The following is a 24,639-nucleotide window of genomic DNA, read 5'->3' on the forward strand; positions in this document are numbered from 1 at the left end:
TGTTACACTATTCACACCAGACCAGCAATGCCACTAATTGTTGGGTGTGTGGTCGACTCCCCCCTTTCCAGATACCGAAGGGAGTTCTGCCACTCTTTCCTTATCCATTTTCACATAATGGTTCATGTGGAGCATGGTCCACGTTAACGTCATCCTCACCTGATATGTCCCTTCTTAACAGTACATGTTTTTCAGACAAGCAAGGTCTTTCCCATAGAACCGGGTTAGATCTAGAAAATGAAGTTTATAATTTAGGTAATTATTCTTCGAATTTTATGGTCCTGAATGTTCAGTCTGATACTACTGCAGACTTACCTGCAATTTCAGTACTACCAGTCAAAGGCGAATTATGTGTCCGAAAGAATGGTTCTACACATGTAGGACATAGTGATTGTACTACTATTGTCAAGTATAGTGACAGTGGGAAATCTATTTTCAAAGCCTCACGTCATTCGTATTTTGTTTGTGGTCAGACCGCATATGTTCGTCTGCCCCTCGATTGGGATGGAACATGTTACATTGCCTTCCTACTGCCACCAGTTTTCCTAGCCCCATCCGATTATCATAGAAACACACATCTAGTACACATTAGACATAGAAGAGAGATCGAGTCCCCTATTGTCGATCAAACTGAAACCACTCTAGAACAGTATCAAGATTTCAATAAAGGATTCTTCTTCTTCATAGGTCCTGTCCAGAATAGTAAGCTAATCCGTAGGTTAACCAGAACCCTTGAAGCAGTAGTGAATGAGACTACTTCTGCTCTAGGTAACTTAACCGAAGAGCAATCTGCTATGAGATTTGTAGTTTTGCAAAATCGTCTCGTCCTTGACGTCATACTGGCCGATAGGGGCGGGGCATGTAGAGTCATCGGATCTAGTTGCTGCATTTTCATTCCTAATAACGCGCCGTCTGTTTATTCAGCTATAACCAGACTTCATAAAATTGCCCATCAGTTACACCAGAATCCAGGCACCTGGACATGGTCCGGTTGGCTCTGGAGTATAATTTCTGCCTGGGGATGGAAAGTATTGTCATTCCTAAGTATAGCAGTAATGATCGTGTTCAGTTGCTGCCTCTGTTTACAATGTGGCCCTGCGATTTGCGGCATTTGTGCTACATCCTGTATTCCTAGTCCAAGTCCCCGCTCTAGATCCCGCACCAAGACAATTCGAGACGAGCAAATGATACTGTATGAAATGATAGATGGTATCATGAATATTGATGTTTCCTGATGGAAACGTAGTGACAAGGAGGGAATGTGGAAAAGTAAATTTTGCCATGTTCTGTGTCCCTACGTGTTCCCCACCTTAAGTCATATGTGCATGATTAATATGCATATGTATTCCCTTATGGTCAATTAAAGACGCAATTATAGTTGTGTCCAACTCTAACATGCCAGTTTCCAGTTCTCGTGAAAACTACGAGTATTAGGCGTATGTAAAGTTATGTTGCCACGTTTCACAGTGTGCACGTTAATCCAGTAAAAGTCCCCGTTTCTAGGCCTCAAAAGGGCCCGGACACCAGATTCAGCTCCTGTCTCCTGAACCCTCGCTGAGGAGCGATACAGCCCCCACCTGTATTCCTGACCCTTCACTTACTTCCTGCCTCACAGTGCCCGGCACGGCCTGGCTCTGCCTGCTAGTCTGCCAAGAGTATGTTATGATTCTAGTTATCAGTCCAGCTCTCCTTCTCTGCATTCCTAAGCTACTGAATCGCATCAATAGTTTCAGTCATCGTCTAGCCTTTACGTCTCCATGTAAGAGAAATACTGTATTAATGGTCATTTAATATTCCTCAACACACTACATGTAGAATAATGCTTGCACCAGTCTTAGTGTCTGTTAGCCTTTGCCCCGATAACTTTTGGATTCTATCAACATGTTCTCTAAACATCAGATACTAGATAATATTTAGGCACATGTCGCCCTGACTCTCCAGACTTTCGTCTCCTCCTCTAGCGCAGAAGTCATAGCCCCCAGCTTCTCCTAGTAACGCGTCATTGCCAGTTTGCACGCACCACTAGGTCAGAGGTCCCGGCTCCTTAGGTAGCCCCCTCCATGTTTCCGCCCCATTCATGACATATTCTGTTACGTTTGCATCACATGTCTATGTATACGCCCTGTTCACGCCTCTTTTATGCCTTATCTTTCGCGACTGCTACGGGCCCTGCCCACTGCTACGCCTATTGCATTGAATACCATGTATTTTGTTTAACTATAAATGCTTGTGCACTGTTATTAAAAGTTGCTAGCCATCTCAGATCTTCCCCGTGCAGGTTGTCCTGTTCCTGTCCTTTATGCTGTATTAAACCTGCAAACTCCAGCTACCTCGAATCTTGACTCTTATTTATTGAGCTATCTGTTATGATATATGTCTAGTCAAAAAGAGAGGTATTATTTATTTATTTACCACACAGCAATGATTTTAATGTCTCCTGTATTTTTCTAAAATAACCTAAAATTTTTAATGGATCTTCTAGTGGGGAGAGATAGGTGGTAATCTCCAATCTTCTTATTGATAATACATTTTTAAGAAATGTTTCAGGGACCACTTTATCCCATTTAATGGTGTAACCATTAGTCCTCCCCATAGAGATTTGCGGTTGATAGCTCGTGACCTTTTCCTTAGTTTGAGCCCTCTCTATATGCTTCCCTATGTTAAACGGTAAAGCGTAGTGATCCCCATAAACAGCATCCAAAGTTTTCCATGAGGAAAGCAGAGAGGCATGTGATTTAGAAAAGAGGGAAAAGTCAATCACGGTATTAGAGCCTCTTCCATGGAAGGTAGGGTGAAAAGGTACGGGCGGTGAGCATATATCATTAACAAAATCCAAATTAAAATAGAAAAGAAAACTGTTTAAAATATCTCCTATTTTTGAGTGGATGAAATGGTTCAAGGTATCGTCCATTAAGAAATCTAAGCCACATAGTTCTTTTGGCCCATACTGGCAGATGTTACAATTAAAATCACCCAGCCAGGCGAGCATACGCTCCCTAGAAGTGGATTCTTTTAGTGTAACTAAAGTATGACTTAAGTCATTTAGTGTTCTGTTCAACACTTCTGGGGCTAGATTATTATAAAAATTTACGATGATAAGATTGAGGGAAATTCCCCAACCGATTACAACTATCTGGTAAAAATCTTTGGGTATCTGTGTCAACACGGTAAGTCCACTAGAAATGCTAATGTATATGACTAAACCGCCCTTGTTTCTACCCTGGTTGGTCGCCGATGCCGGTGCGTGGAAGGTCTGGTACCCTAGTAGATGTACTGGGTTTAAGGCCCAGGTTTCTTGAAAACACAGGATTGAATAATTATTCACCAGATCTAACCACGATTGTAAAAAAAATTTGATGCGAGACCGGCAACGTTCCAACTGAGTATAGGATGTAAGTCATAAACAGGTGTGGATATAACGATATTTGACAACACCCCTGTTTTTTCCTGACCCATAGGGGCGCTTTTAGCAGGCAAAGATACGATATCAACACATTCTGTAATCCTACCTCTTCCCTCTAAATTAGGTTCCAGGTATTTTTTAGGGGAATTTGGAGAGTATCCAATAATTGAATTTTTTTTAAATCGCTGCATTTTTACAAAACTGCTGATTTTGCAATTTTTGGGAATCATAGAAAACTTTGCCTTTAACGCTGGCTGCATGCAATATGTTGCAATGGGCTTGTAACAAAATAGTCTTGCAGGAAGGGATGTGGCAGCACCCAAGTGGGGTTCTGGGTCAAAGGGCCTAGTGTACAGCTTGATAATGAATTATGCAAACAGCTTCTATTTTGGCACATAGAACACATGGACATGAATTCCGATCACCCGCAGGTTGTTGCGGGAAGCACATCCCCTTGCATTCTCCACCCTGTCCTCAAGAAGGCTGGTTGAATTTGTCAGTTGAGCCGCTATGGAATTGAGGAGTCTAGAGTGTCTTCCATCTCTGGATTCCATATTTCCGCATTGGTGACCTAGTTCTTCGTGCTGCAGAGGCCCTGATGCAGTAGGGAGAAGATAATGGAAGTCTTCCCAATGAGCTCACTATTGATGAACATGTTGTCTCAATGGCAATCAGGATGATGTCAGTCAAAGGACAGCAGATTTCTGCACCCAATATATGGCAGCGTGGTCAGCTCATAGAATGCCTTGCCATACTACTCCACCTTGATCTGAATTTGTGGTTTGGTGCATTTATCCTCTGCCATGTCCACATCCAGTGGTCCAGAAATGGGCTAAGTTGGGCAGGAAAAACACCTCTCAATTTACTGCCAACTTACCATCTTCACGCTGAGACTCACTTCAGTTTGCACACAAAGGGCCATTATTGTCCTACTGTTGCATTGCCCTTGCTCCACACAAGGTGAGCAAATGTGATGCAACACTAAAATCAGATATATCAAGCCATGCAGGGCCATCTTGCATGGTCCTGCATGGCTTAATAAATCTGGATTAAAGCAAGGCAGCGCAAATCGCTGCCTAGAATTACTCTGGCCCAGGGAGAAGTTACATGAATGGAGCTTGAGTGTTCCCCGCTCATGGATTTTGCCACATTCACAGATTTACCATTAGCGTCAGACCTGGGAATGTGTCAAAATGCTTCACCTCTCATTAGGGGAGGCGTAACAAGAAGAAATATCTTTATTTCTCATCCTTTATCTAAGTGTGCTGCATTCTATTGCACACATAAAAAGAGGAAGATGCCTTTGATTGTTGTTTTTGTGCAGGTTGGTGACCCTTCCTGCACAAAAACAATTCTTCCTTCAATGCAGGCAGCCTTGCACCATGACAAAAGGGTGCCTGCGTTGGCGCTAGGCTGCCGTAAAGTGCACAAGAAAGAGGAAAGGGCAGGAATACACTGTATAATGTTCAGTACGGCGCGGTTCTGCCCTTGGCATTTTATGCAGTACAGCAAGGTGGCTTGGTATAGATCATTGTATGAAAGTTTGATAAATATGGTCCCAAGTGCAGGTCACTCTCCCCTCTATGACTCCTCCTACAGGTACACACCAGGCCCGTCCGAATGTCTGTGCCCACTCAACTCAGCATGCTCCTCTGCATCCCAGTTCGCACACCAATAGCAGCTCATCTCCAACATTCGCCATGACCAGCTGCAACCCCAGTGGACAAGGGGAAACACCAGCTTCAAGGGACCTTTCAGGCAACATGGGCTCAAGGCTGATGAATTCAGGTTGTGTGCAGGATGATGGTGGGGCATATTGCAGGGCAGAGAGTTGGACTGCCACCAGGACAAGACTGTCTAGCCATCACAAGCAGAAATCAGGACCCCAATATCCACAGGTATAATGTTTTATTGACATGGCAATTTCATTTCAGCTCCCCCTCAGGGATTCTGCTGTGAAGAAGGGAACCCTCCACCTTTCTCCTTGGGGAAAGTCACCCTTTTGGGAGCCATCTTGTCTCAGGCATTGTGAGCGGCCTCTCCTTCATGCATAAACTGGACACCAGGGCGCAGGTTGACCTCACCACCTCTCTTCTCAGCCCTGGGGACATGATGATCTGATAATGATGATATGATAAAAGGAATTTATAGAGTGCACGTACACCAGCGGTTTCTTGGCGCTTTTGAGGACGAGCAAAGACAGAGCAGCGAGGAAGAGAAAGTTAGTTGTATGCTTGAGAAAATAGCCGTGTCTTCAGAGCCCTCCTAAATAGAGGATAGGAGGGGGTGAGACGGAGATCGAGGGGGAGAGCTTTCAAAAAACGTGGGGCTTACGAGGCAAATCTCAATCCCCCAAATTTCTTACACTTGAAGGAGCCAGTAGACAACAGGTTAGAACCTGAGGATTGAGAGCCCGGGACGGGGTATATCGGTGGAGGCGGGAGGCAATAAAATCCGGGCCTTGATGAGAGAGGGCTTTGTGAATCAGACAGCCCACTTTAAAAAGGCTGCGCTGGACCACCGGGAGCCAATGAATGCTCTTTAGGAGAGGCTTGACATGGCTAGACTTTGGTTGTCTGAAGATGAGTCTCGCTGCTTGGTTCTGAATAAGTTGAAGTTGATGGGATTGATATGCAGGGATACCACTGTACAATGAATTTGCATAGTCAATCCGGGAAATCACTAATCCCAGCGTGACTTGGACTAGGGCATCGCGGGTAAGGAATCTGCTAATTTTCCAGATGCGGCGAAGATGGAAAAAGCATGCCAATATCACTGATTTAATTTGGGGTCTCATAGAGAGATCCTTGCTGATGGTGACTCCTAGGCTCTTAACTGAGTTGACCGAAGATGGTGAACAGCCCAGGGAGCGTGGCCAGAAATTAGAGTTCCAGGGATTTCCAGGGGGCCCTATGAGAACCAGCTCAGTCTTATGAGGGTTAAGCTTGAGCTGGTTAGCATTCATCCAGCTACTGATGAACGTCATGGGCGACTGAACATTCTCAGTGGAGGCGGGGGAAGAATCAATATTAAAGATGAGCTGGAGGTCATCTACATAATTAAGGATCCCCACTGGCCTTTTACGAAGCTCTGAGATAAGGGGGAGAATGTACAAATTAAATAACAACGGGGAGAGGGAAGAGCCCTCGGGGACCCCACATGTGAGGCCCTTTGCTTCAGACATAAAGGTAGCGAGGCGGACCGCTTGCTTTCGGTCTTGTAGGAATGATGCAAGCCACCTCAGCGGGGTGCCCCGGATGCCGGCGTTCTCGAACCGTTCGAGGAGAATGGCATGGTCAACGGTGTCGAACGCCACCGACAAGTCCAGGAGCACCAAGGCCTGTGAGGTGTTTTGGTCAGCCCCCTTTCGGAGTTCATCGTGAACTGCCACGACAATGGACTCAGTGGAGTGTTGGGGTCTAAATCCTGCTTGGTGCGAGTCCATGAAGTGAGAGCTTTCCACAAAGGTGCTAAGGCAGTTAGTTACATTGGCCTCTAAGACTTTGCCTAGGAAAGGGAGCAAGGATATAGGGCGGAAGTTACTCAGGACCTCAGGGGCCGCCCCAGGTTTTTTAAGAATGGGAGAAACAACTGCTGATTTAAATACATTAGGGACCACCCCTGAGCAAAGAGAGTTGCTAAGCAGGGAGATAGGTACACCTGGAAGATTAAGAAAGATCTTACGAGTGATGTGGGCAGGACAACTGTCCAAGGGTGAACCAGATCGAACTTTACTAAGAAGGGAAAAAAACATCTCTTGAGTAATCAGGGGGAAGTTTAGGAGAGACGAAGAATTCCCCGGAATTCTACCTGGATTAAAATTAGGGTCAGACTTAGGAACACTGGTTTTAATTTTGACTATCTTATCCACAAAATAACTGTTAAGGGAGTCACATAAAGACTGAGATGACAAAGGCTTAATGGTTACACGGTCGGGTTTCGCTAGTTCATTAACTATAGAAAAATATCTTTTGATTTATTGGAGAAGTTCAGGATTTTTTCAGAGAAGTGTTTAGTTTTAGCCCCTAGAATGGCTTATTTATAATCTTTTAGGGCGGTAAGAAAAATGATTTTCTTTAGAGGACAATAATCCGATCTCCACTTGTGCTCGGATTGTCGAAGGGCAAGTTTCATGTCTTTCAAGTCCTGAGTGAACCAAAGCTGGGCGTCATGAGGCCGTTTGTTATTAAGTTTTTTCAAGGGGGCAAAAGTGTCCCTGGCCTCAGCCAGCCAAGTGTGGATACTTTCGGCCTGATCATGGACTAAGAGTAATAAGTAATACGGGCCGAGAGAGCTCGGGTCGTTGGGGCCAAGGAATGACAAAGAGAAGGGACATCTACTCGACCCCAGTTCCGGATCAAGAGGGGGTCAGAAGAACAAGATTTAGTGGCAGCAATCTTAGATAAAAAAAAAGAAATAAAAGAATGATCCGACCAGGCACATGGGGAGATGTGAAGATTTGATACATCCTGCTTTAGTGACCAGACCTGATCCAATATGTGGCCCTTGACATGGGTGGCCACATTGATGTGCTGATTAAAGTTAAGACCAGTTAGCAGATCCGTAAACTCCCTAGAGGGGGCACTTTCGTGCTGAGCTTGGGGCCAATAGTTAAAATCCCCTATAATGAGAATTTTGGCATGGTTTATCGCCAGCTCGGATGCCATGCTGCCGAATAACTGAAGGAAATTCGGTGACTGACAAGGTGGTCGATAAAAAAGGGCAAACGTTAGGGGGAGACTGTCAGAATCGAGTTTGAATAGTACAAAATCAACCGATGGGATTAAAGGCATTGTGATTGAATTGGCTTTGTGCGTGTGTGAAATTATGGCAGCAACTCCGCCCCCCACTTTCTCCTGAGGCCTATTTGCCTGGAGAATATAGTAGTTGTCAGGGATAGCGACCAGGATATCTGGGATAGACTAGGGTGTGAGCCAAGTTTGGGATAGGCACAATATATCTGGTTTGACAGTGTCTAAGAGATAAAAAATCTCCAGCTGGTGTTTAACCAGCGAGCGGGTGTTCAGATACCAGATAGATAAATGGTCATGGTCCTTATTATGACAGTTGGCAGATAAAGTAGCCTGAAGAGTGTCGGAATTAGTGTGGGGCGTAGCAAGAGCGTGGCCCGTCGAGAGGGACGAGGGAAGGTGTGTAGGTTACAATATTCCGCTGTTCTCAAGGGTGCCAAGAAAATGTTTGGAAATGGGCTCATAACCCTGCAGGGATATAAGCTCCTCTGCTGTGTAAGTGTAGGTCTGAGAGAGTCGGGCAGAGTGGATGTCCCCCGGTCCGGGTCGGGCGCAGCCGGGCTTGCCTTTAGCGCGCCTTTGGCGCACCGCCGGCGCGCCCGCTGCCGGCATCCGCAGCACCCGCTGCCGGCATCCGCAGCGCGTCGCCCCCAGCATCTGGTTTCGAAAGGAGGAAGGCACGAGCGCTAGAAAGCTCACCTCCTCCTAACAGAAGTAGGAAAACTAACTGGAACTGGCTCAGCCAATAGGCTCCCTCCACAACAATCGAGCTCTGCTCGCGGTGGACCGGGGAGTCTAGAGGGACTAGGCAGCAAAAGGTGAGTAAAATAACTGCAGGCTAGTAATCACCTCGAAGTTACAAATGAAAAGCAAAGGTGCACACAAACAATTTAAAAATCACCGCCAGGCAGGAAAGCCTCAGCATGAATCATGTTACGGCTGTGGGTGTTGCCAGTGGGCACGAGGGATGCCAGTCCTGCTTGTCTGCCTTGGGCCTTCATTCTCCTGCAGTCACTCACATGTATCCGGCTCATGGTACTAGGAGCTGATGATGTTTTTACCCAAATGTATGCCCCAGTACCATTACCTTTGTAATGTTCATGATGCATGTGCCCCCAATACCGTTACCATTGAAATGTTCATGTTCCCTTACTGTGACCATCTAACTTGTACCTATTTCGCTACAAACAATTCATGGAAGAGCACAGAGCGCTTGACCACCTCCCTTACTGTGAGATTGCGAGTAGCTTGAGACTGAGCAGCCATTTTTGGGGGCGGTCTATAAAAGCCACACCCGACCCCAAGCACATGCATCTCCTCTGAAGTGGCGACATGTTGTGGCGACATGTTGGCTCTCTCCTAAAGCTCCCAGCTCCCTCCTTGAACCACAGAGATAATCAGAACTTACCTGTCTTTCGACCCTCCGTAATTCTGGATCCTCGACCACCTACAAAAGAAAGGACAAGGAAATAAAACTGCATCGGACAAAGTAAAGAACAGAGCATGCATGAAAAATGAAAAGCCAATATTTCATAAGTGCAGACTGATATCAGCGCTGATTATTTCTGGGAAGACTTGGTTTTGAGACTTTGTGAGTAATTTCAAGACTTTGTTGAGTATTTCTAAAACTTGGCAAACTTACTCAGGACTTGTTTAGAAAACACATTGTTGGTGAACTATTGATAAAGCGCAGACTTTGGGACTGTGCAGAGAACAGTTATTCAGAGACAATAAACTTGTTCAAGAGAAGAGTGTATGTTTTTTCAGACATTTGACTGTGAGCCACTAAGCAAGGGATATTGAGTTATTGTTATTTGAGAGAACGCAGTGTACTCCTTTATAATCTATTGAAAGGATCGCTGGTGTTATTCAATAACTACCTCTCTTGCTTTTGTTGTTGTTAGGCTCTACAATTCCATTTAACGCCATTTTCCCAGCATTATGGAAAGAACAATGACACATTACCCCCTCATGGGTCCTCCTCGTCCCAGTCCTAACAGAGTGAGGCAGTCCTGCCTCCAACCAGCCAATCAAAACGCTTTAAAATGGATTGCCAAAGGTAACATTAACATGAACTTAAAACGTACTTTCGGAAAATTGTAACAATATATTGTTTGCTGTTGGTTCATGTTTAAGAGACATTATTGGCAAATACAAAAAGCAAATACAGAGGGCACAGTTGAAAAAGTAATTGAAGTATCAACTGTAGCAAATGCGTGATCAGTATAGGTTGCAGAATTAAAAGCACTTGCAAGAGCTTGTCGTAGGGAGAGAGAAGTAGATGTAACAATTTATACAGATTCCTGTTATGTATTTAGGTGTTCATAATTATGGACAGCTTTGAATACAGAGAGATTTAAGGATTCCCACCAAGCCCCCAATAAGTAGTAAAAGGCCTTGTCTGCTGAGTTTTCGGACATCCCTGGAAAAAACAGCTCAGATAGGTGTAGTAAAGTGTGCAGCATGGTCAGACTAAGTTTCAAAGAGCAATAATTTTGCAGACACCGTGGTTAGATTTTTTGCACTTAATGTGTATGCCAGTGGCAGCTGCTAACTTTGCCAAGGAGGCGGAGGGGTACACGCACACATATACACTACACACACCGGTGCATCTACACACACACACCCATTCACAAAACTCACTCACAAATAAACCCACATTCAACCATACATGCACAAAGGCATCAATCACAAACAATTGCACAAAACATACCTTCACTGTAGAGAAGGAAGCATCAGAGATTTGGCTTGTCTCAAATCAGGTTCTCCCCGGGACGCTTGCCCTGCCAAGTTTTTGGCAAAAATGGCAGCTATCATTAATCCATATGTGAACCCTCTGTTGAATTGTTCTCTTGTACAGGGTGTGGTTCCTCAGTCCTGGAAGCAGGCAATGATCATCCCCCTGCTCAAAAAACCCGGTCTGGATGGGGAGGTGTTGGCAAACTACAGGCCTATTTCGCTCTTGCCTGCTTTCGCGAAGATCATTGAAAAGCATGTGCACAAGGTGCTGGCCGACTATCTGGAGTCCCATGGTCTACTGCACCCCACTCAATCGGGTTTCCGCGCCAATCTTAGCACCGAGACTGCCCTCCTGGAAGTTTCGGAGGCAATCAAGGAGGTGCTGGACTCGGGTGGCAGGGCGATGCTGGTGTTGTTAGATCTGTCGGCGGCCTTTGACACCGTCCCCCATGAGGGCCTCCTTGCAAGACTCTCTGAGATTGGTCTCGGGGGGACGGTGCTCCAGTGGTTTCGATCATTCCTGGCAGGCCGTCGACAAACGGTCTGGGCCTCCGCCTGCTCCGCCGAGATGTCGCCATTGGGTGTCGGGGTTCCCCAGGGCTCAGTACTGAGCCCTACTCTATTCAACATCTTTATGACCCCTCTGGCGGCTCTGGCGGAGTCTTTCGGGGCTCAGATCGTTTCCTACGCTGATGACACCCAGCTCCTCTTCACCTGTGAGAGAGGTGCGGATTTCGATGGAGGTAGGATCCAGGGTTGCCTTGAGGCTGTATTTCAGTGGTTTCAACATCATAGCCTCAAGTGCAACTCGGATAAATCTGAGGTCCTCTTTTTCGGGTGCAGTTCGGATCCGGACTGGAAAGTGTGGTGGCCTGAGAACATGTTTCCACCAGCAAGTTCTTCCCAGGCGGCGAAAAACCTTGGGATCAAGATCGATAACGGCCTCACTCTGCGCTCACTGGTAATTGGTCTCACGGGCACCTGTTTCGGCTTGCTCCGGCTGCTGCGTAAGTTCCTCCCTCTGTTATCTCAGGAACACAGGAAGATCACCGTGCAGGCGATAGTTGGCTCGAGGATTGATTATGCCAACGCTCTCTATCTCGGCCTGCCGGAATATCTGCTTCAACGGTTACAGGTGGTCCAGAATTCTGCAGCCCGGGCCATTTTTGGACTATCTCGCCGTGCTAGAGCCTCGGGTCTCCTGGAGGCACTGCACTGGCTGCCTGTCCGGAAACGGATAATTTTTAAGATTCTGACTCTGGCACACAAAGCCTTGCACGCCTCCGGTGCGAAATATCTTCAAAAAAGATTGACCTTTTACCACCCAGTCAGGTCACTGAGGTCTGAATCTTTGTTCCTTGTGGCAGTGCCTCGTGTGAAGAGGGCACGCATTGGTGGCCGTTCTTTTAGACTACTGGCGCCCCAATTGTGGAATAAGCTGCCAATGGCCCTGCGCAGTATTCCAAACTTGTTGGCTTTTAGGAAGGGGCTCAAAACGTGGCTTTTCACCTCTTAGTTTTTTTCTCTGAGCTCTGACGGTTTCCTTTCTGTTTTTATTTGTTGTGTTGTAGTTAGCTTGCAAAACAAAGCGCCAGGACACTCTTTGAGTAGCCGTGCGCTATATAAAATCCCAGTATAACATAACATAACAGGAGGGTTGACCTAAGGTCAGCTAATGAGGGAAGGTAACAGTCCCTCACTCGTCACAGAGTGGAATGGGGTCAGTGAGACTGCGGACCACACTCCAATCTGTGATGAGGTGACACTGATTGGCACTAGGCCCTGGGTACTTATTTATCATTATTATTTTTGAGTTTTATATATTGTTAACTAGACCCGGAGGTGTCAGAGCGCTTTACATGAGCACCAGTTATGTTACATACAGACACACATTCATTTTTGTTAGGCACTGGGAAATTAAGTGATTTGCCCTGAATCTCAGAATGCTGAGTGTCCCTGTCGGTACTCGGACCCGGTTCCCTAGCTCCGAGGTCGACCAGGCTGAAGAGTTCACGTTCATAGGGCTGTGACATCCACAGCTTGGAAAAGTTCAGCTCAGGCACCCAGGAGCATGCACATTTAGCACATGTCTCGCCCCAGGCTGCTTGACCTGAACGAGAAGAGTGTCCGCCAGGTTGACCTTTGTTTAGACCCTCTTCTTGCCTGGAAAAAAGGTGAGTGGGTGTGGACACTCAGCCCATATGGATGGGCGGCGGCAGGTGGCTTCCATGTGTGCTGCCTTGCGGATGGCGGCGGCCAAACTTTGGTGTGACTGCACTGATTGTGGAACACATTATAATTATGGAGGAAAGTGTAGAATCAACAGAAAAACAATTGTAAGAGCAAAACTGTTGTAAACTTCATGATGAAGGAGAGAGCTAGTTTTCGACAATTGTGGTGGCATGAAAAACTTCGGAAATGTGCTTAAGGACCATATTCACAATGCTTGTGTTTCAACAAAAGAACACAGGAAAACAACTATTGAAACAATGAAGCATTCACCACTAGTTTATGAACCATATTTGAGACTTCAAGTTTACTTTATAGGACTGCCTCCCTGCAAAGGATATAGAAATGTTCTGGCTGTGATTTGCATGTTTCCAAAATGGGTGGACGCTTATCCAATGAGAAGATGCAATGATATTATTGTGGCAAGACTGTAAGTTAAAGAGCTGATTCTGTTACTGACTTGATTCCGGATACCAATGTACATTGCGAGTGATAAAGGAGGATATTTTCAAAATGAGATAACAAGAATATTCTGTGAATCCGTAAGCAGAAAGTGCATTGTGTTTATAATCTCCAATCTTCAAAACTTGTGGAAAAGTTGAATGGAACTACTAAAAATAGGTTATCCACATTATGTGCATCTACAACATTGAAATGGCCAGATGCCCTATCTTTGGTTCTTATGAACATTAGAGGTACCCCATACAGGAGAACAGGCTTATCTTTCCATGAAGTCAGGATGGGGCAGCCAATGTGGGTATCTGGAGTACAAGCATCATCATCATAAACAATAACTGATTGTTTGATTACAGATTTTTCCAAAAGACTGCCTGATTTGGTGAAATCTATATCACACCATTTCCAACTAGCATCTCTGGAACATGCAATGACTGTATGTCAACATCTAGCTCTTCAGTAAAACCTAGAGACTGGGAGGCTTATTTACAAGCCGCTGGCGCTGCGGGTGCGCCACTTTTAAGATGGACAAATGTGACATATTGAGAGCGCAAGGGCCTTGTAAAAAAAAGCCCCTGGCTTCTAGTGAAGAGGCTCCCAAATTGACACAGCATGGAGTGCACCAAGTGCTGTTGGTTACTTATCCCACAGTGAAATGTGAGAAGCTGCCTAACTGGGCTCATTCTGGGTGCTGCCAAGGAGATAGAAACAATATCTTTGTTGGCATTATCGATGCCGAGACTCATAAACAGCTTGTGCCTGGGGAAGTGATGACATGTAAAAATGAGCACTGGCAAAACCAATAGGTATGGCTTTCATGTGATAACTGATCTATGCAAATACAGGCATGCAGAAATGCTGTCTGCATGCGTTAGCACAATAAAAGTAGACTGATTGGCTTTGCCAATGCTTGTTGTGTATAGAGATGTGCTTAATCAATGTGCATAAGCCCAAGTGGAATGTACTACATACATTTGAGAATGACACTATTGGTCCATACAACAACTGTTTTTAATGCAATATTTTTTTTGCTTTGTCAACAAAAATCCTGTGTTGTGTTATACATGAATTTCATAAGAAAAAATAGCACATCAGAAAAAATACATTTTTAATTTTGGAATTCTCATTGATCACATTACCTCCTCTTGTTGTAGCTGTTTTTGTTTAACTGTTGTTGGCATGGTAATTTGAAAACACTGCTCATTTAAAGCTACATCATTGGACAGTAAAGATTTCAGGCCATGCTGCTGTTTCTTTGTAACAGATATAAATGAATTTTTTTTGCAATTCTGGTACAAATATGTAAAAAAAAAAGTACTCCAGAAATACTATGTTATGTACTACTTAAAGTACTCCAAAGTGCCTTTGGGAATAATCCCATGTGGGTGTGGTATGTGGCACTCACCATTGCAGGTAATATTATTTCAGTTGTAGGTGAATACTCACCAATGCTGGTAAGGGAAACATCCTTTACAATGCAACTTTTACCACGCAATGCTTTTACATCGCAACTTTTACAAAGCAAACCATTACAACGCATTTCGCTGGGGGGCGCTCTAGGATAGGGAATAGATTTAATTTACTATCCAACACCTTCCCTACTATCCACGGGGACTGGAGTTGGAATAGTAAATTAAACTATTCACTATCCAGCACCCCAAAGCGCTATGCGTTGTAAAGGCAAGCGTTGTAAAAGTTGCCGTGTAAAAGCATGCGTGGTAAAAGCATGCTTTGTAATGTCATACATCCTGCTGGTAACACTGTGTTTGTTGTGTGTGAACTCTCACCAATGCTGGTCCGTTGTACAAGATACTCACCAATGCAGGTGACGTCTGAGTCCCAGTCAATGGCTGCGCCTCGTCTGACACATCTTAACACAGGGACTGATGGCTTGTACCCCTCTGTGCAGCGCAACCCTGTTGTTTCTCCAGCCCTATAATATAGCCTGCTTTGTTCAGAAATTAGGTTTGACCTCTCTGGAAATCTACATTGTTCTGTGAATGAAAAAGAGACCATTGTAAGTATTAGACATTCCCTCAATCATAAGTGATACTGTTGTGTATTTGCAAATGAGATACTATTGTGTTTTGTAAATTATATTCTATTATGAATTTGTAAATTACAGACTATTGTGCATTTGTAAATAGACTATTGTTGAATATGTAAAAGAGATACTGTTGCATATTTGTAAATGAGATACTATTGTGTATTTGTAAATGGGATACTATTGTGTATTTGTAAATGAGTTACTATCATATGTTTGTAAATGAGATACTATTATGTATTTGCAAATGGGAAGCTACTGTGTATTTGTAAATGAGACACAAACGTGTATTTGTAAATGAGATACTATTATGTCTGTCTAATTAAGATACTATTGTGTATTTGTAAATGGGATACCATTGAGTATTTGTAAATGAGATACTGTTTTGTATTTTTAAATAAAATTATGTGAATTTGTAAATGGGATACTGGTGTGTATTTGTAAACGAAACACTGTAGTGTTCTTGTAACTGGGATACTATTGTGTATTTACAAATGAGATCATGTTGTTTATTTGTAAATGGGATACTACTGTGTATTTTTAAGTGAGATACTGAGCCAGATGTACAACGTGATTTTGCATGCACAAACAGGTTTGCGACCCGTTTGTGCATGCAAAATCGGTGTGGGCCATGTACAAACCCTAGTTTGCGACTCCCCAAAAATAGCGACTTGCAAAATAAAAATAGCGTTTCATGACGCGCAATTAGGAAGGGGTGTTCCAAGGGCGTCCCTTCCTAATTGCGACTCGCAACCCTATGTGTGAATGTTTTGGGACCGCATTTGCAGTCGCAAAACACTCACAAATTACCACCTTCTTCCAGAGGGTGGAAATGCAGTCTCAAATGGGAAGTGATCCCCGGGGACCCCTTCCGCTTTGTGACAGGCTCCGATATATTTTTGCTCCCAAAGCCCCCTGCCTGGATAGCACTCAATGCAATTCCCTGGCGGACTTCTTTACGGAGAAAATTGACAGCATCTACGCGGGTTTTGGAGCTCTACCATCTGTTTCATCTAGTTCATCCATACAGAACCATGACCAACTATCCATTCAGGACGACCCTGCACGGTCCTTATCTCCTCTATTAGATAAGTGGGAGCCCATTTCTATGCCTGCCTTCCAGAAACTGCTGGCAGAGATCAAATCCGGCTCTCCCTTGGATCCCATGCCCCCCCAGATTCTTTGTACCCTAGCCTCCGCCTCACTTGACTGTATCTTGGCTCTCTTGAATGCTTCTCTCATTGAGGCAACTGTCCCTAACGTCTGGAAGCATGCGATGGTGGTTCCGCTCCTGAAGAAAGCTAATGCTGATCCCAGCAACCCAGCCAATTTCCAACCCATCTCCTTGCTTCCCTGCCTCTCGAAGGTGCTGGAGAAACATGTCAACCGTCCCCTAACCACTCACATTGAATCAGCGAACGCCTTTCATCCTTCCCAGTCAGGTTTTCGGGCGGGCTTCTCTACGGAGTCCACCCTTCTGGGAGTCACGGAGACAGTGAGACGCCAGGTAGATAGAGGGGAGACGGTGGCACTCATCCTTTTGGATTTGAGTGCCGCTTTTGACACCGTCTCCCACACCATCCTTCTTTCTGCCTTGAAGTCTGTCGGGATCTGTGGCTCCGCACTTGCTTGGATTTCCAATTTTCTCTCTGATCGCACTTTTCAGGTCTTTTCCCCCTCTTCGGTGTCCACTGTTCATAATTCCCCGTATGGTGTTCCCCAAGGTTCTATTCTCAGCCCCTTGTTCTTCAACCTTTATGTTAGACCCCTTGCTTTTCTTGCTGAACAGTCTGGACTATCTATTTTTTCGTACGCTGATGACACTCAAATCATTTTCTCTCTTTCTTCTATTCAGCACTCCCCTTCCTCTTCTCTTCGTTCTGGGCTTACTGACATCGCCAATTGGATGCTGACTAACAAACTGAAGCTGAATGGCGACAAAACTTAGCTGCTCCTGTTCGGGCCGGACTCCGCTCTCTGGGGCCCCCAACATTGGACTCAGCAAATGGGACCATTGCCGGTCCCAGCAACAACTGCACGCAATCTCGGGGTCCTCTTTGACAATCAGCTATCCATGAGGCAACATGTGGTTAAAGTCCCAGCCACCTGTACTACCATCATCAGGTGGCTGAGGAAGATCACATGGATGCTTCCCCCAGACACCCAGAAGTCAGTGGTCCAGGCCTTAGTGACATCGCGGCTGGACTACGGTAATGTACTTCTTCTGGGTGCCTGCAAGGAGGTCACCCGTAAGCTTCAAGTGGTCCAGAACATGGCTGCCCGTTTACTCTGCAATCTGCCTAGAACCACCTCAGTCTTCTCTTCCCTGCGCAGCCTGCATTGGCTGCGCATAGAATCTAGGTCCAAATTCAAAGCTCTATGCTTTATGCACCGTATCAAAGTTGGAAAATCCCCTCACTATCTATCCACCTTAGTCCATCAATATTGTCCCTCCCGTACTCTCAGATCCTCCACTCAATGCAGATTCTCTGTTTCCCGTTTTAAGCGTGCTAGAGTTGGTGGGCGCTCTTTTTCCTACTTGGCGCCCTCGCTCTGGAACTCGCTTCCCATCCCTCTGCGGTCTGAAACATGTTATCTTAAGTTCCGCAAAGGAGTGAAAACCTGGCTTTTTTCTTTGTAACCGGCGTCACTAGGTGGGTGCGGGGGATGCGGACCGCACCGGGTGACACCACTGTCATGGGGTGACACCAATGCTGTGCAAACAAGCACCAAAGACTGCAGTGTGCACGCACGCCACGGCCACGCACGCACCACCTAGCTTAGTGGTGATGGTGCGATGCACAGTGGTGGCATACCTAGTAGTTTGTGGGTCCCAGGGCCGTCAATCTAATAGCACTACCAATGACGGCCCTGGACCAGCCCCCGCGCTGTGCTTCTCTGACGTGCGCCACCTCCATGTGATTAGACTGAGAAGAGGAGACAGTCTCGGGGTCGGGGGGAGTGCTGCTGCTGGGCGATTTGCACTACAGAGCCCCTAGGGTAGGGCCCCAGCCACCACCACAGTCGAGTCGAAAGAAAAGAAGAGCTGTGTCCGCATAAGTAAGTGTTTTTGCTAAACTTACGTTTTCTGCAAAACTGTTGTCAAGCCCCCACTAGCTGGTGACGTGACATTTCAAAAACCAATGAAAAGACGTTAATATGTCACCGTGTTGCTAGATTTGGAAAATAAAAGGAGGACTTCAGAAGAGTGGGGAAACGAGTTTTATTTCTGTGTTACTAAATGGAGGAACTAAACAACGTGAAAGATTGTGGTTACAGCCCCGGCTCGGTACTCAGCCTCCATCGTGTCAATTTAAGAATATTCGTCCTTGGTGGTTGACAGGTGCGTATTTCTCCGGTGGCACTGACGCTCGTCTCAGAAACTGTATTGATGACTTGTTTCAGGGCTAAGTAACGGGCGTTTTATACATTCAGGCAGTGCTATAAACGAAAATAACTGTTTCAGGGGCGTCACTTCAAATGTCCAGGCCTCCTCACCTCTTACAGTCTTTGACCCTTATTGCAGTATTCCAGAGCACGTGCAGCTCCTATCTGCAGTTTCTCCCAGCCTACTTTCTTAGAATAATAATATGTAATAATCTAGAACTATTTCATCCTCTGTGTAGCTCCTGGTGTGCTGCTAGGGAAAATCGGCGCTACACCACTGAATTGATTCTTCTGCATCATCATGGCTCACCACACCTCCAACCCACCCTGTTCAGGAAACCCATGACACATACTCACTGTTTCTCTCACTGGGCACTACACCTGGAACTATAGTGGTGCCACATTATTACAGTCCGATTGCCAGGGCACGTGTTGCGCTCTTTATTACTACACAATTTCACTATACTGATCCACTAATCCTTTTGGGTTCGTGTGCTACTCGCTGAAAAGCACTCTGTCGCCTCGTCAGGGTCAGTAAGCGCTATATAAATGCAATTACAGTACAATACAATACAAATAGGCTCAGTCTTAGTACGGATGCTTCAGCACACCTTTCTCGTGTGGTCACATACCTTACAATACCTCGCGGCGCCTCCCTTGACTATGCAGATGGGACACTCTATAAAACTTTACTCAGACACAGTTTGTTAAAGCCAGCAGTCTATTACAGTGTATTAAAAAATAAAAAAGGTTTCCCAACGGAAGAGGTGTGGCGCCGCGGCCAGGGCGACTGACGCTGGAATCTGGGGATCACGGTTCGATCCCCGGCTCCGGCGGCAGGTTAGCCCAGCACCATGTGACTCTGGGCAATAGCTTGCTTAATCTTCCCGACGGCCCCCAGCGCCTAGAGACCCTTACGGGTGATTGTGCGCTTTACAAATGTGGATTATTATTATTATTATTATTAACATATATGCCTTCTGCCTCTCAATCAGAGTAGGGTTGAGTCAAGTTCAAAGTTTATTTCAACCTTTGCAAGGTCTGTGGAAAACGTTGTGAAGCTGGCTAGCTTTTCCAATTCACGTTTGCAGACAAATTGCGGCTTTTTGGACACTTTATTTGCATTTGTGTCAGACTAACACAATGATTGTGCATAATATATACTTTGCAAGACCCTACATGATCCACTCTTAGAGGGTCATGTAGACCTGAGGAAGGTTTACAGGCCACTGGTGCTGTACAAAACTCAACTCATCCTGACATATTTTGGTTCCTTGCCCCTCTGGCTCGACATGTAGGATTACGTTGAATCCAGTGACATAACTGACGTTCTTTCACCACTATGTCATGGTCAACTGCTCAACAATTCTTTCTTGTTTTATAGGAGCAAACCGCAAAAGTTGGAGTTTACTTCTGAGAAACGAAAGACAAATGTCCCTGGACAAGCAGGGAACTTTCTCCCACACACCCCGGGCGTGTTTTCTTTTTCCTGCCTGGGTCAGCCAAGCCTTGCAAATCCTATGCAGACAACTGATCATAGGAATGCCTGCCCTAAAGGTCCACACACTGTTGCCTGTGGAGTTCATGGGCAATCAGTAAACAGTGCTTAATTTGAGCCGGTGGTTGCTGGTGTAGGACACTGCACTCTTTTTTGGGGGACTGGCACTTATTTTTCCTCATGTGGCATTTCCTGAGAGCAAGAACGGGAAAATTCACTGGCACAATAATTCCTCAAGTGGGAGGGGTGGGGGGAGGTGGGGGGGGGGGGGGGGTTTACTGCGGCATTGTATGTATTTACTGCCACTCGGATGCCGGATCCGTGGGAGAGTCTCCTTGGAAACAGGGCTGCTCGTCGAGACGGGATGGACAAACAAATTACCTTTTGTACGGACCGGTCCTGGTGCTCGGCATACCTTTCTCATTGGCCCTGAGCTGTCTTCACAATGCTCAAGCGGTATTTTTTCGTTTTGTGACTTCTCTCGTGACCATATTTGTCAACATTTAGCCAAAACCACAGTTGCAAAAATTCCCTCCGCAGACAGCCGAGCACCTGCTGCTTTCTAGGTAACCACTGTTACCACCTTAAACCTGATCTTCCAAGATGTTGTTACATATATATATCACATTAGCTAGAATTCGTGTATTTATCCATTTCTCTACACGTTGAACGAACAATGTAAAAGACAACTCTGGTCGATTCACAGAAGCGTTCCGGGAAGTAGAAGAACAGGGCACTCTTTTATGATCTTTTACGGGTCTTTGGGCAGTGCTTAATTTGAGCCGGTGGTTACTAGGTGGGGCCACCGGAGGAGGTCCATGCGGTAAGTCGTGAGGGGGTGACACCATGAGTTACCCGCACCGGGTGACACCAACCCTAGTGACGCCACTGGTTCCTTGCACTTCTGTTTGCCCTCTTTTACTTCTGTCCTCCTAGCGCCGGGAAACCCATGGGTAGCTGCGCGCTTAATAAACTGATATATAATAATAATAATAATAATAATAAGGGCAGGCAGTGGTCCCAGGGACCACTACATGTCCTTAAAAATGTAAACAAAAACGTAAAAAATATTCTTTTTTAAATGCATCCCGTTTTCCTTTAAGAAAAACGGGATGCATTTAAAAAAAATCTCCTTTATTGAAAAGCAGTCACAGACATGGTGGTTGGCTGACCTCAGCAGGCCAGTATCCCTGCGATAGCCGGCCATTCCCAATGGGGTCGCAAATAGTGAGTTGCTCATTAATATTCATGAGCCTCGCATGTTGCAACCCCGTTGGGAATTGCTAACCGTGACTCTGACACTGTTGTACATTCTGAATTGAGACTCGCAATTTGCGACTCGCAATCAAGCGCAAATTGCGATTCGCAATTGAGAGCAAATTGTGAGTCACAATTTAGGATGGTCGTACATCTGGCCCACTGTATTTGTAATTGGGATACTATTGTGTATTTGTATATGGGATGCTATTGCATATTTGTAAATGAGATACTATTGTACTATTGTGTATTTGTAAATGGATTACTGTTGAGTATTTTGTTTAAGCCACTCAGGGCTTGCCTGAAGCCGGTTACCTGCTTTCAAACACCTCTCACATGGTTACATGTTAAATCTTAGCAAGTACCATAGATGAGGACCTGTGACAGGCTCCTCAGCATCACTCCATTTAAAGATCAGAGAGTGTGGAAGTGTGAGTGGAGCTGTGAGAGGCGTGGCATCAGCCATCTGTGCTGCCTACCCAGCCACAACTGAACAGAGGGAGGTTAAGAAGGGTTGAACGGTGCTGTGTGAGACCAGGCACTCACAACCTTAGTCCCCGCTTGGCATGACATGCTTACAACACTGAGCGGGGACTGAGAGCAGTGTGTGGCAGGACTCAGGCAGTGCTGCTTGCAGTTATTTAAAAGGTATGCTTTACATTCTGTAGGAGAGCACTGAGAACTCACATGTAAAAGCTCTAAGCACTCTGCTACATGCATGACATAGAGTATACATTGAAGCGACCATAATTGTACCGATCCAGGTTACATTCAGTGTGCTTACTCCCGGTGTCTTGCCTTCCCCTTCTGAATCACTGCTGCCAGCTCCACATTAATTTTTTCCCCAATTGGATGGCTCTCCATTCTGTACATTACCTCTTCTCATCCCTCTCTCTGCATGCAGTTTTCACCCTCCTTTGTTCTATTTTCCTCCTCTCTTTGACTGCTATTACTATGTATCTGTCTTCTGCGCCCCTTCTTACACCGTAAGGTCTCCCTCACGCTCTGGGTCCAGCCCTCATTTCAGGCAGTGTTATTCTTATGACATTCTCTGGTTAGTAGAGGTCACTCGTGATGCCTATTTTGTTTCTCCCTTTTCCAGTTTTTTACCTCTCTTGTTCTCTACTTTTCCCACACATGCCCCTCCTTCCCGTCGTTACCTTTCTTTGACCTTTATCTCTTTGCCATACATCCTGTGTCTCACTCCATTTTCTTTTTATTCATTTCTTTCACTTGCTCTGTCTCTCTCGCTTCTCACTCTCTCAAACACACATCCTTCAAGTGTGTTAATTTATTACTCACTAATTTCCTACTCATTGTTTGGCATGGACTATCTTTATCAATCTCCTTCCCTTTACCACTGCCCTTCCTCTTTTAGTCTCTCTTCCTTTTTACATACATTATCACCTGCTGTCACTAGCTCTTACCACCCTCACACTGACCTCTTTTTTTGGCTGTTTTTTCCCTCCTGTGTTGCTCCTTGTCAATGAGTGTCACTCTTTCTCTGTGAGAGTCTCCACCTTTTTTACATTTCCCTCACGACGATCTTTGATCTGTATTTCTCTCCCATTCTCACGCACCTCGATGTATCTTTTTATTTCCCTTTCTTACCTGGACTATTAATATGTGTTCCCAATCCCTTTTTCTTGTATTAGTCACTGTGGCTATTGTGAGTAGTGGTTGGTGATTAAATTAATGTGTCATTGCTCATGTTAGTCACTCCATTAGACCCCCTTTTTTTAGACCCGCCCTGCCTGAGTCCTTCTTTTTGAGTTTTAGCCCAGATGTTGCACAGTTATCGCAGGTACAAACACTGGCCTCCTACTTTGGTGGCCAGTTGGTCAAATCATTTTCCAGAAATTGGGGCAAAGTGAGGAGTGGCATGATGATTCTATTGTTAGAAAGTGACCACTGATCCACACAACCATTCTGCTGCCTATACCTGAATGTGTTGCCTGGTTATTATATTACAGCATTTCTAGTAAAAACAAAGCAGTGGGAATATTTGGTTCCATTCACAAAGCTACATTTGGTGGTAAACTGAGTATAAAACCAAATTTAGTTTACTTACATCTGCCAGGAATTTACAAAGGCATTTGTGGCAAGCATACACTTATTTAGGTGTGTGGGGATGTTTGCCAAAAGAGCAGAGATGTCTGCAACTAGAAATTTCACCCAAGGGTGACAAGTGGTTGTGTCAAGTGTGTGGTTAGCCTTGAAAGTTTGTGAACATTCACACACATGGGTGTTTTTGCACCATTCACAAATTCCTCTCCTTCCCCTTTCCATCTTGGAAACTGCTAGAGATTGACACCAGCCACTTGTGCCATAACTGCCCATGCAGCGTGGGAAGGGAAATAGATCACGGTCAGATATTCTGGGGCTTATTCCCTTGAAGGAAAAAAAAGTATGTGTGGTTACATAGAGCATACTGTTCAACCTGTGTGGAGTTCTGGACTACTGCGATCTCCACTATCATAGAAAGAGGAAAAAACAAGGTGAAATAAAGTTATTTCTCCTTGTTGCACCTCTCCTGGGATGGAGTACCTTTTTGATGCATTCCTAGGTTTACTACTGGTAGTACATCTAGGAATGCACTAAAATCAATGGGTGGATGCGTGGAATACTCATGCTCCACATATGGAACACCTTCCAAGGGCAGAGTAACACAAGGCAGTGACGTTCGCTGGGGTGCGTATCTCCAGATTTACTATGCTATGCAGATTCATGTAAGGTGGCTCTGCACAGCATAGTAAATCTCACTTAAGGCTTGCTTTGATGTTTGACCTGTCTGTCTTAGTGTGGTCTTCGCCCAAATGTTTTGCCTTCTTCCTCCATTTTTGGAAGATCTAATTTTTGCTGGCCTTAGGACTTT

The 24,639-nt window shown here is 45.3% G+C and overlaps 1 protein-coding gene across 1 annotated transcript in view; it reads right to left on the minus strand.

Annotated features, from left to right (window-relative positions):
• LOC144819261 (complement factor H-like) overlaps window positions 1-24,639 on the minus strand; it is a 174,453-nt gene that overhangs the window by 38,861 nt on the left and 110,953 nt on the right. The window contains exons 5-6 of the mRNA XM_078677230.1: window positions 15,396-15,572; window positions 9,563-9,601 (exon numbers count right to left, since the gene is read on the minus strand). Coding sequence (XP_078533356.1) covers window positions 9,563-9,601; window positions 15,396-15,572 — 216 coding nt within the window. The remainder of the gene's footprint in view (window positions 1-9,562; window positions 9,602-15,395; window positions 15,573-24,639) is intronic.

Source organism: Lissotriton helveticus, chromosome 2_1 (assembly GCF_964261635.1).
Source record: "Lissotriton helveticus chromosome 2_1, aLisHel1.1, whole genome shotgun sequence".
Lineage (NCBI taxonomy): Eukaryota > Metazoa > Chordata > Amphibia > Caudata > Salamandridae > Lissotriton > Lissotriton helveticus.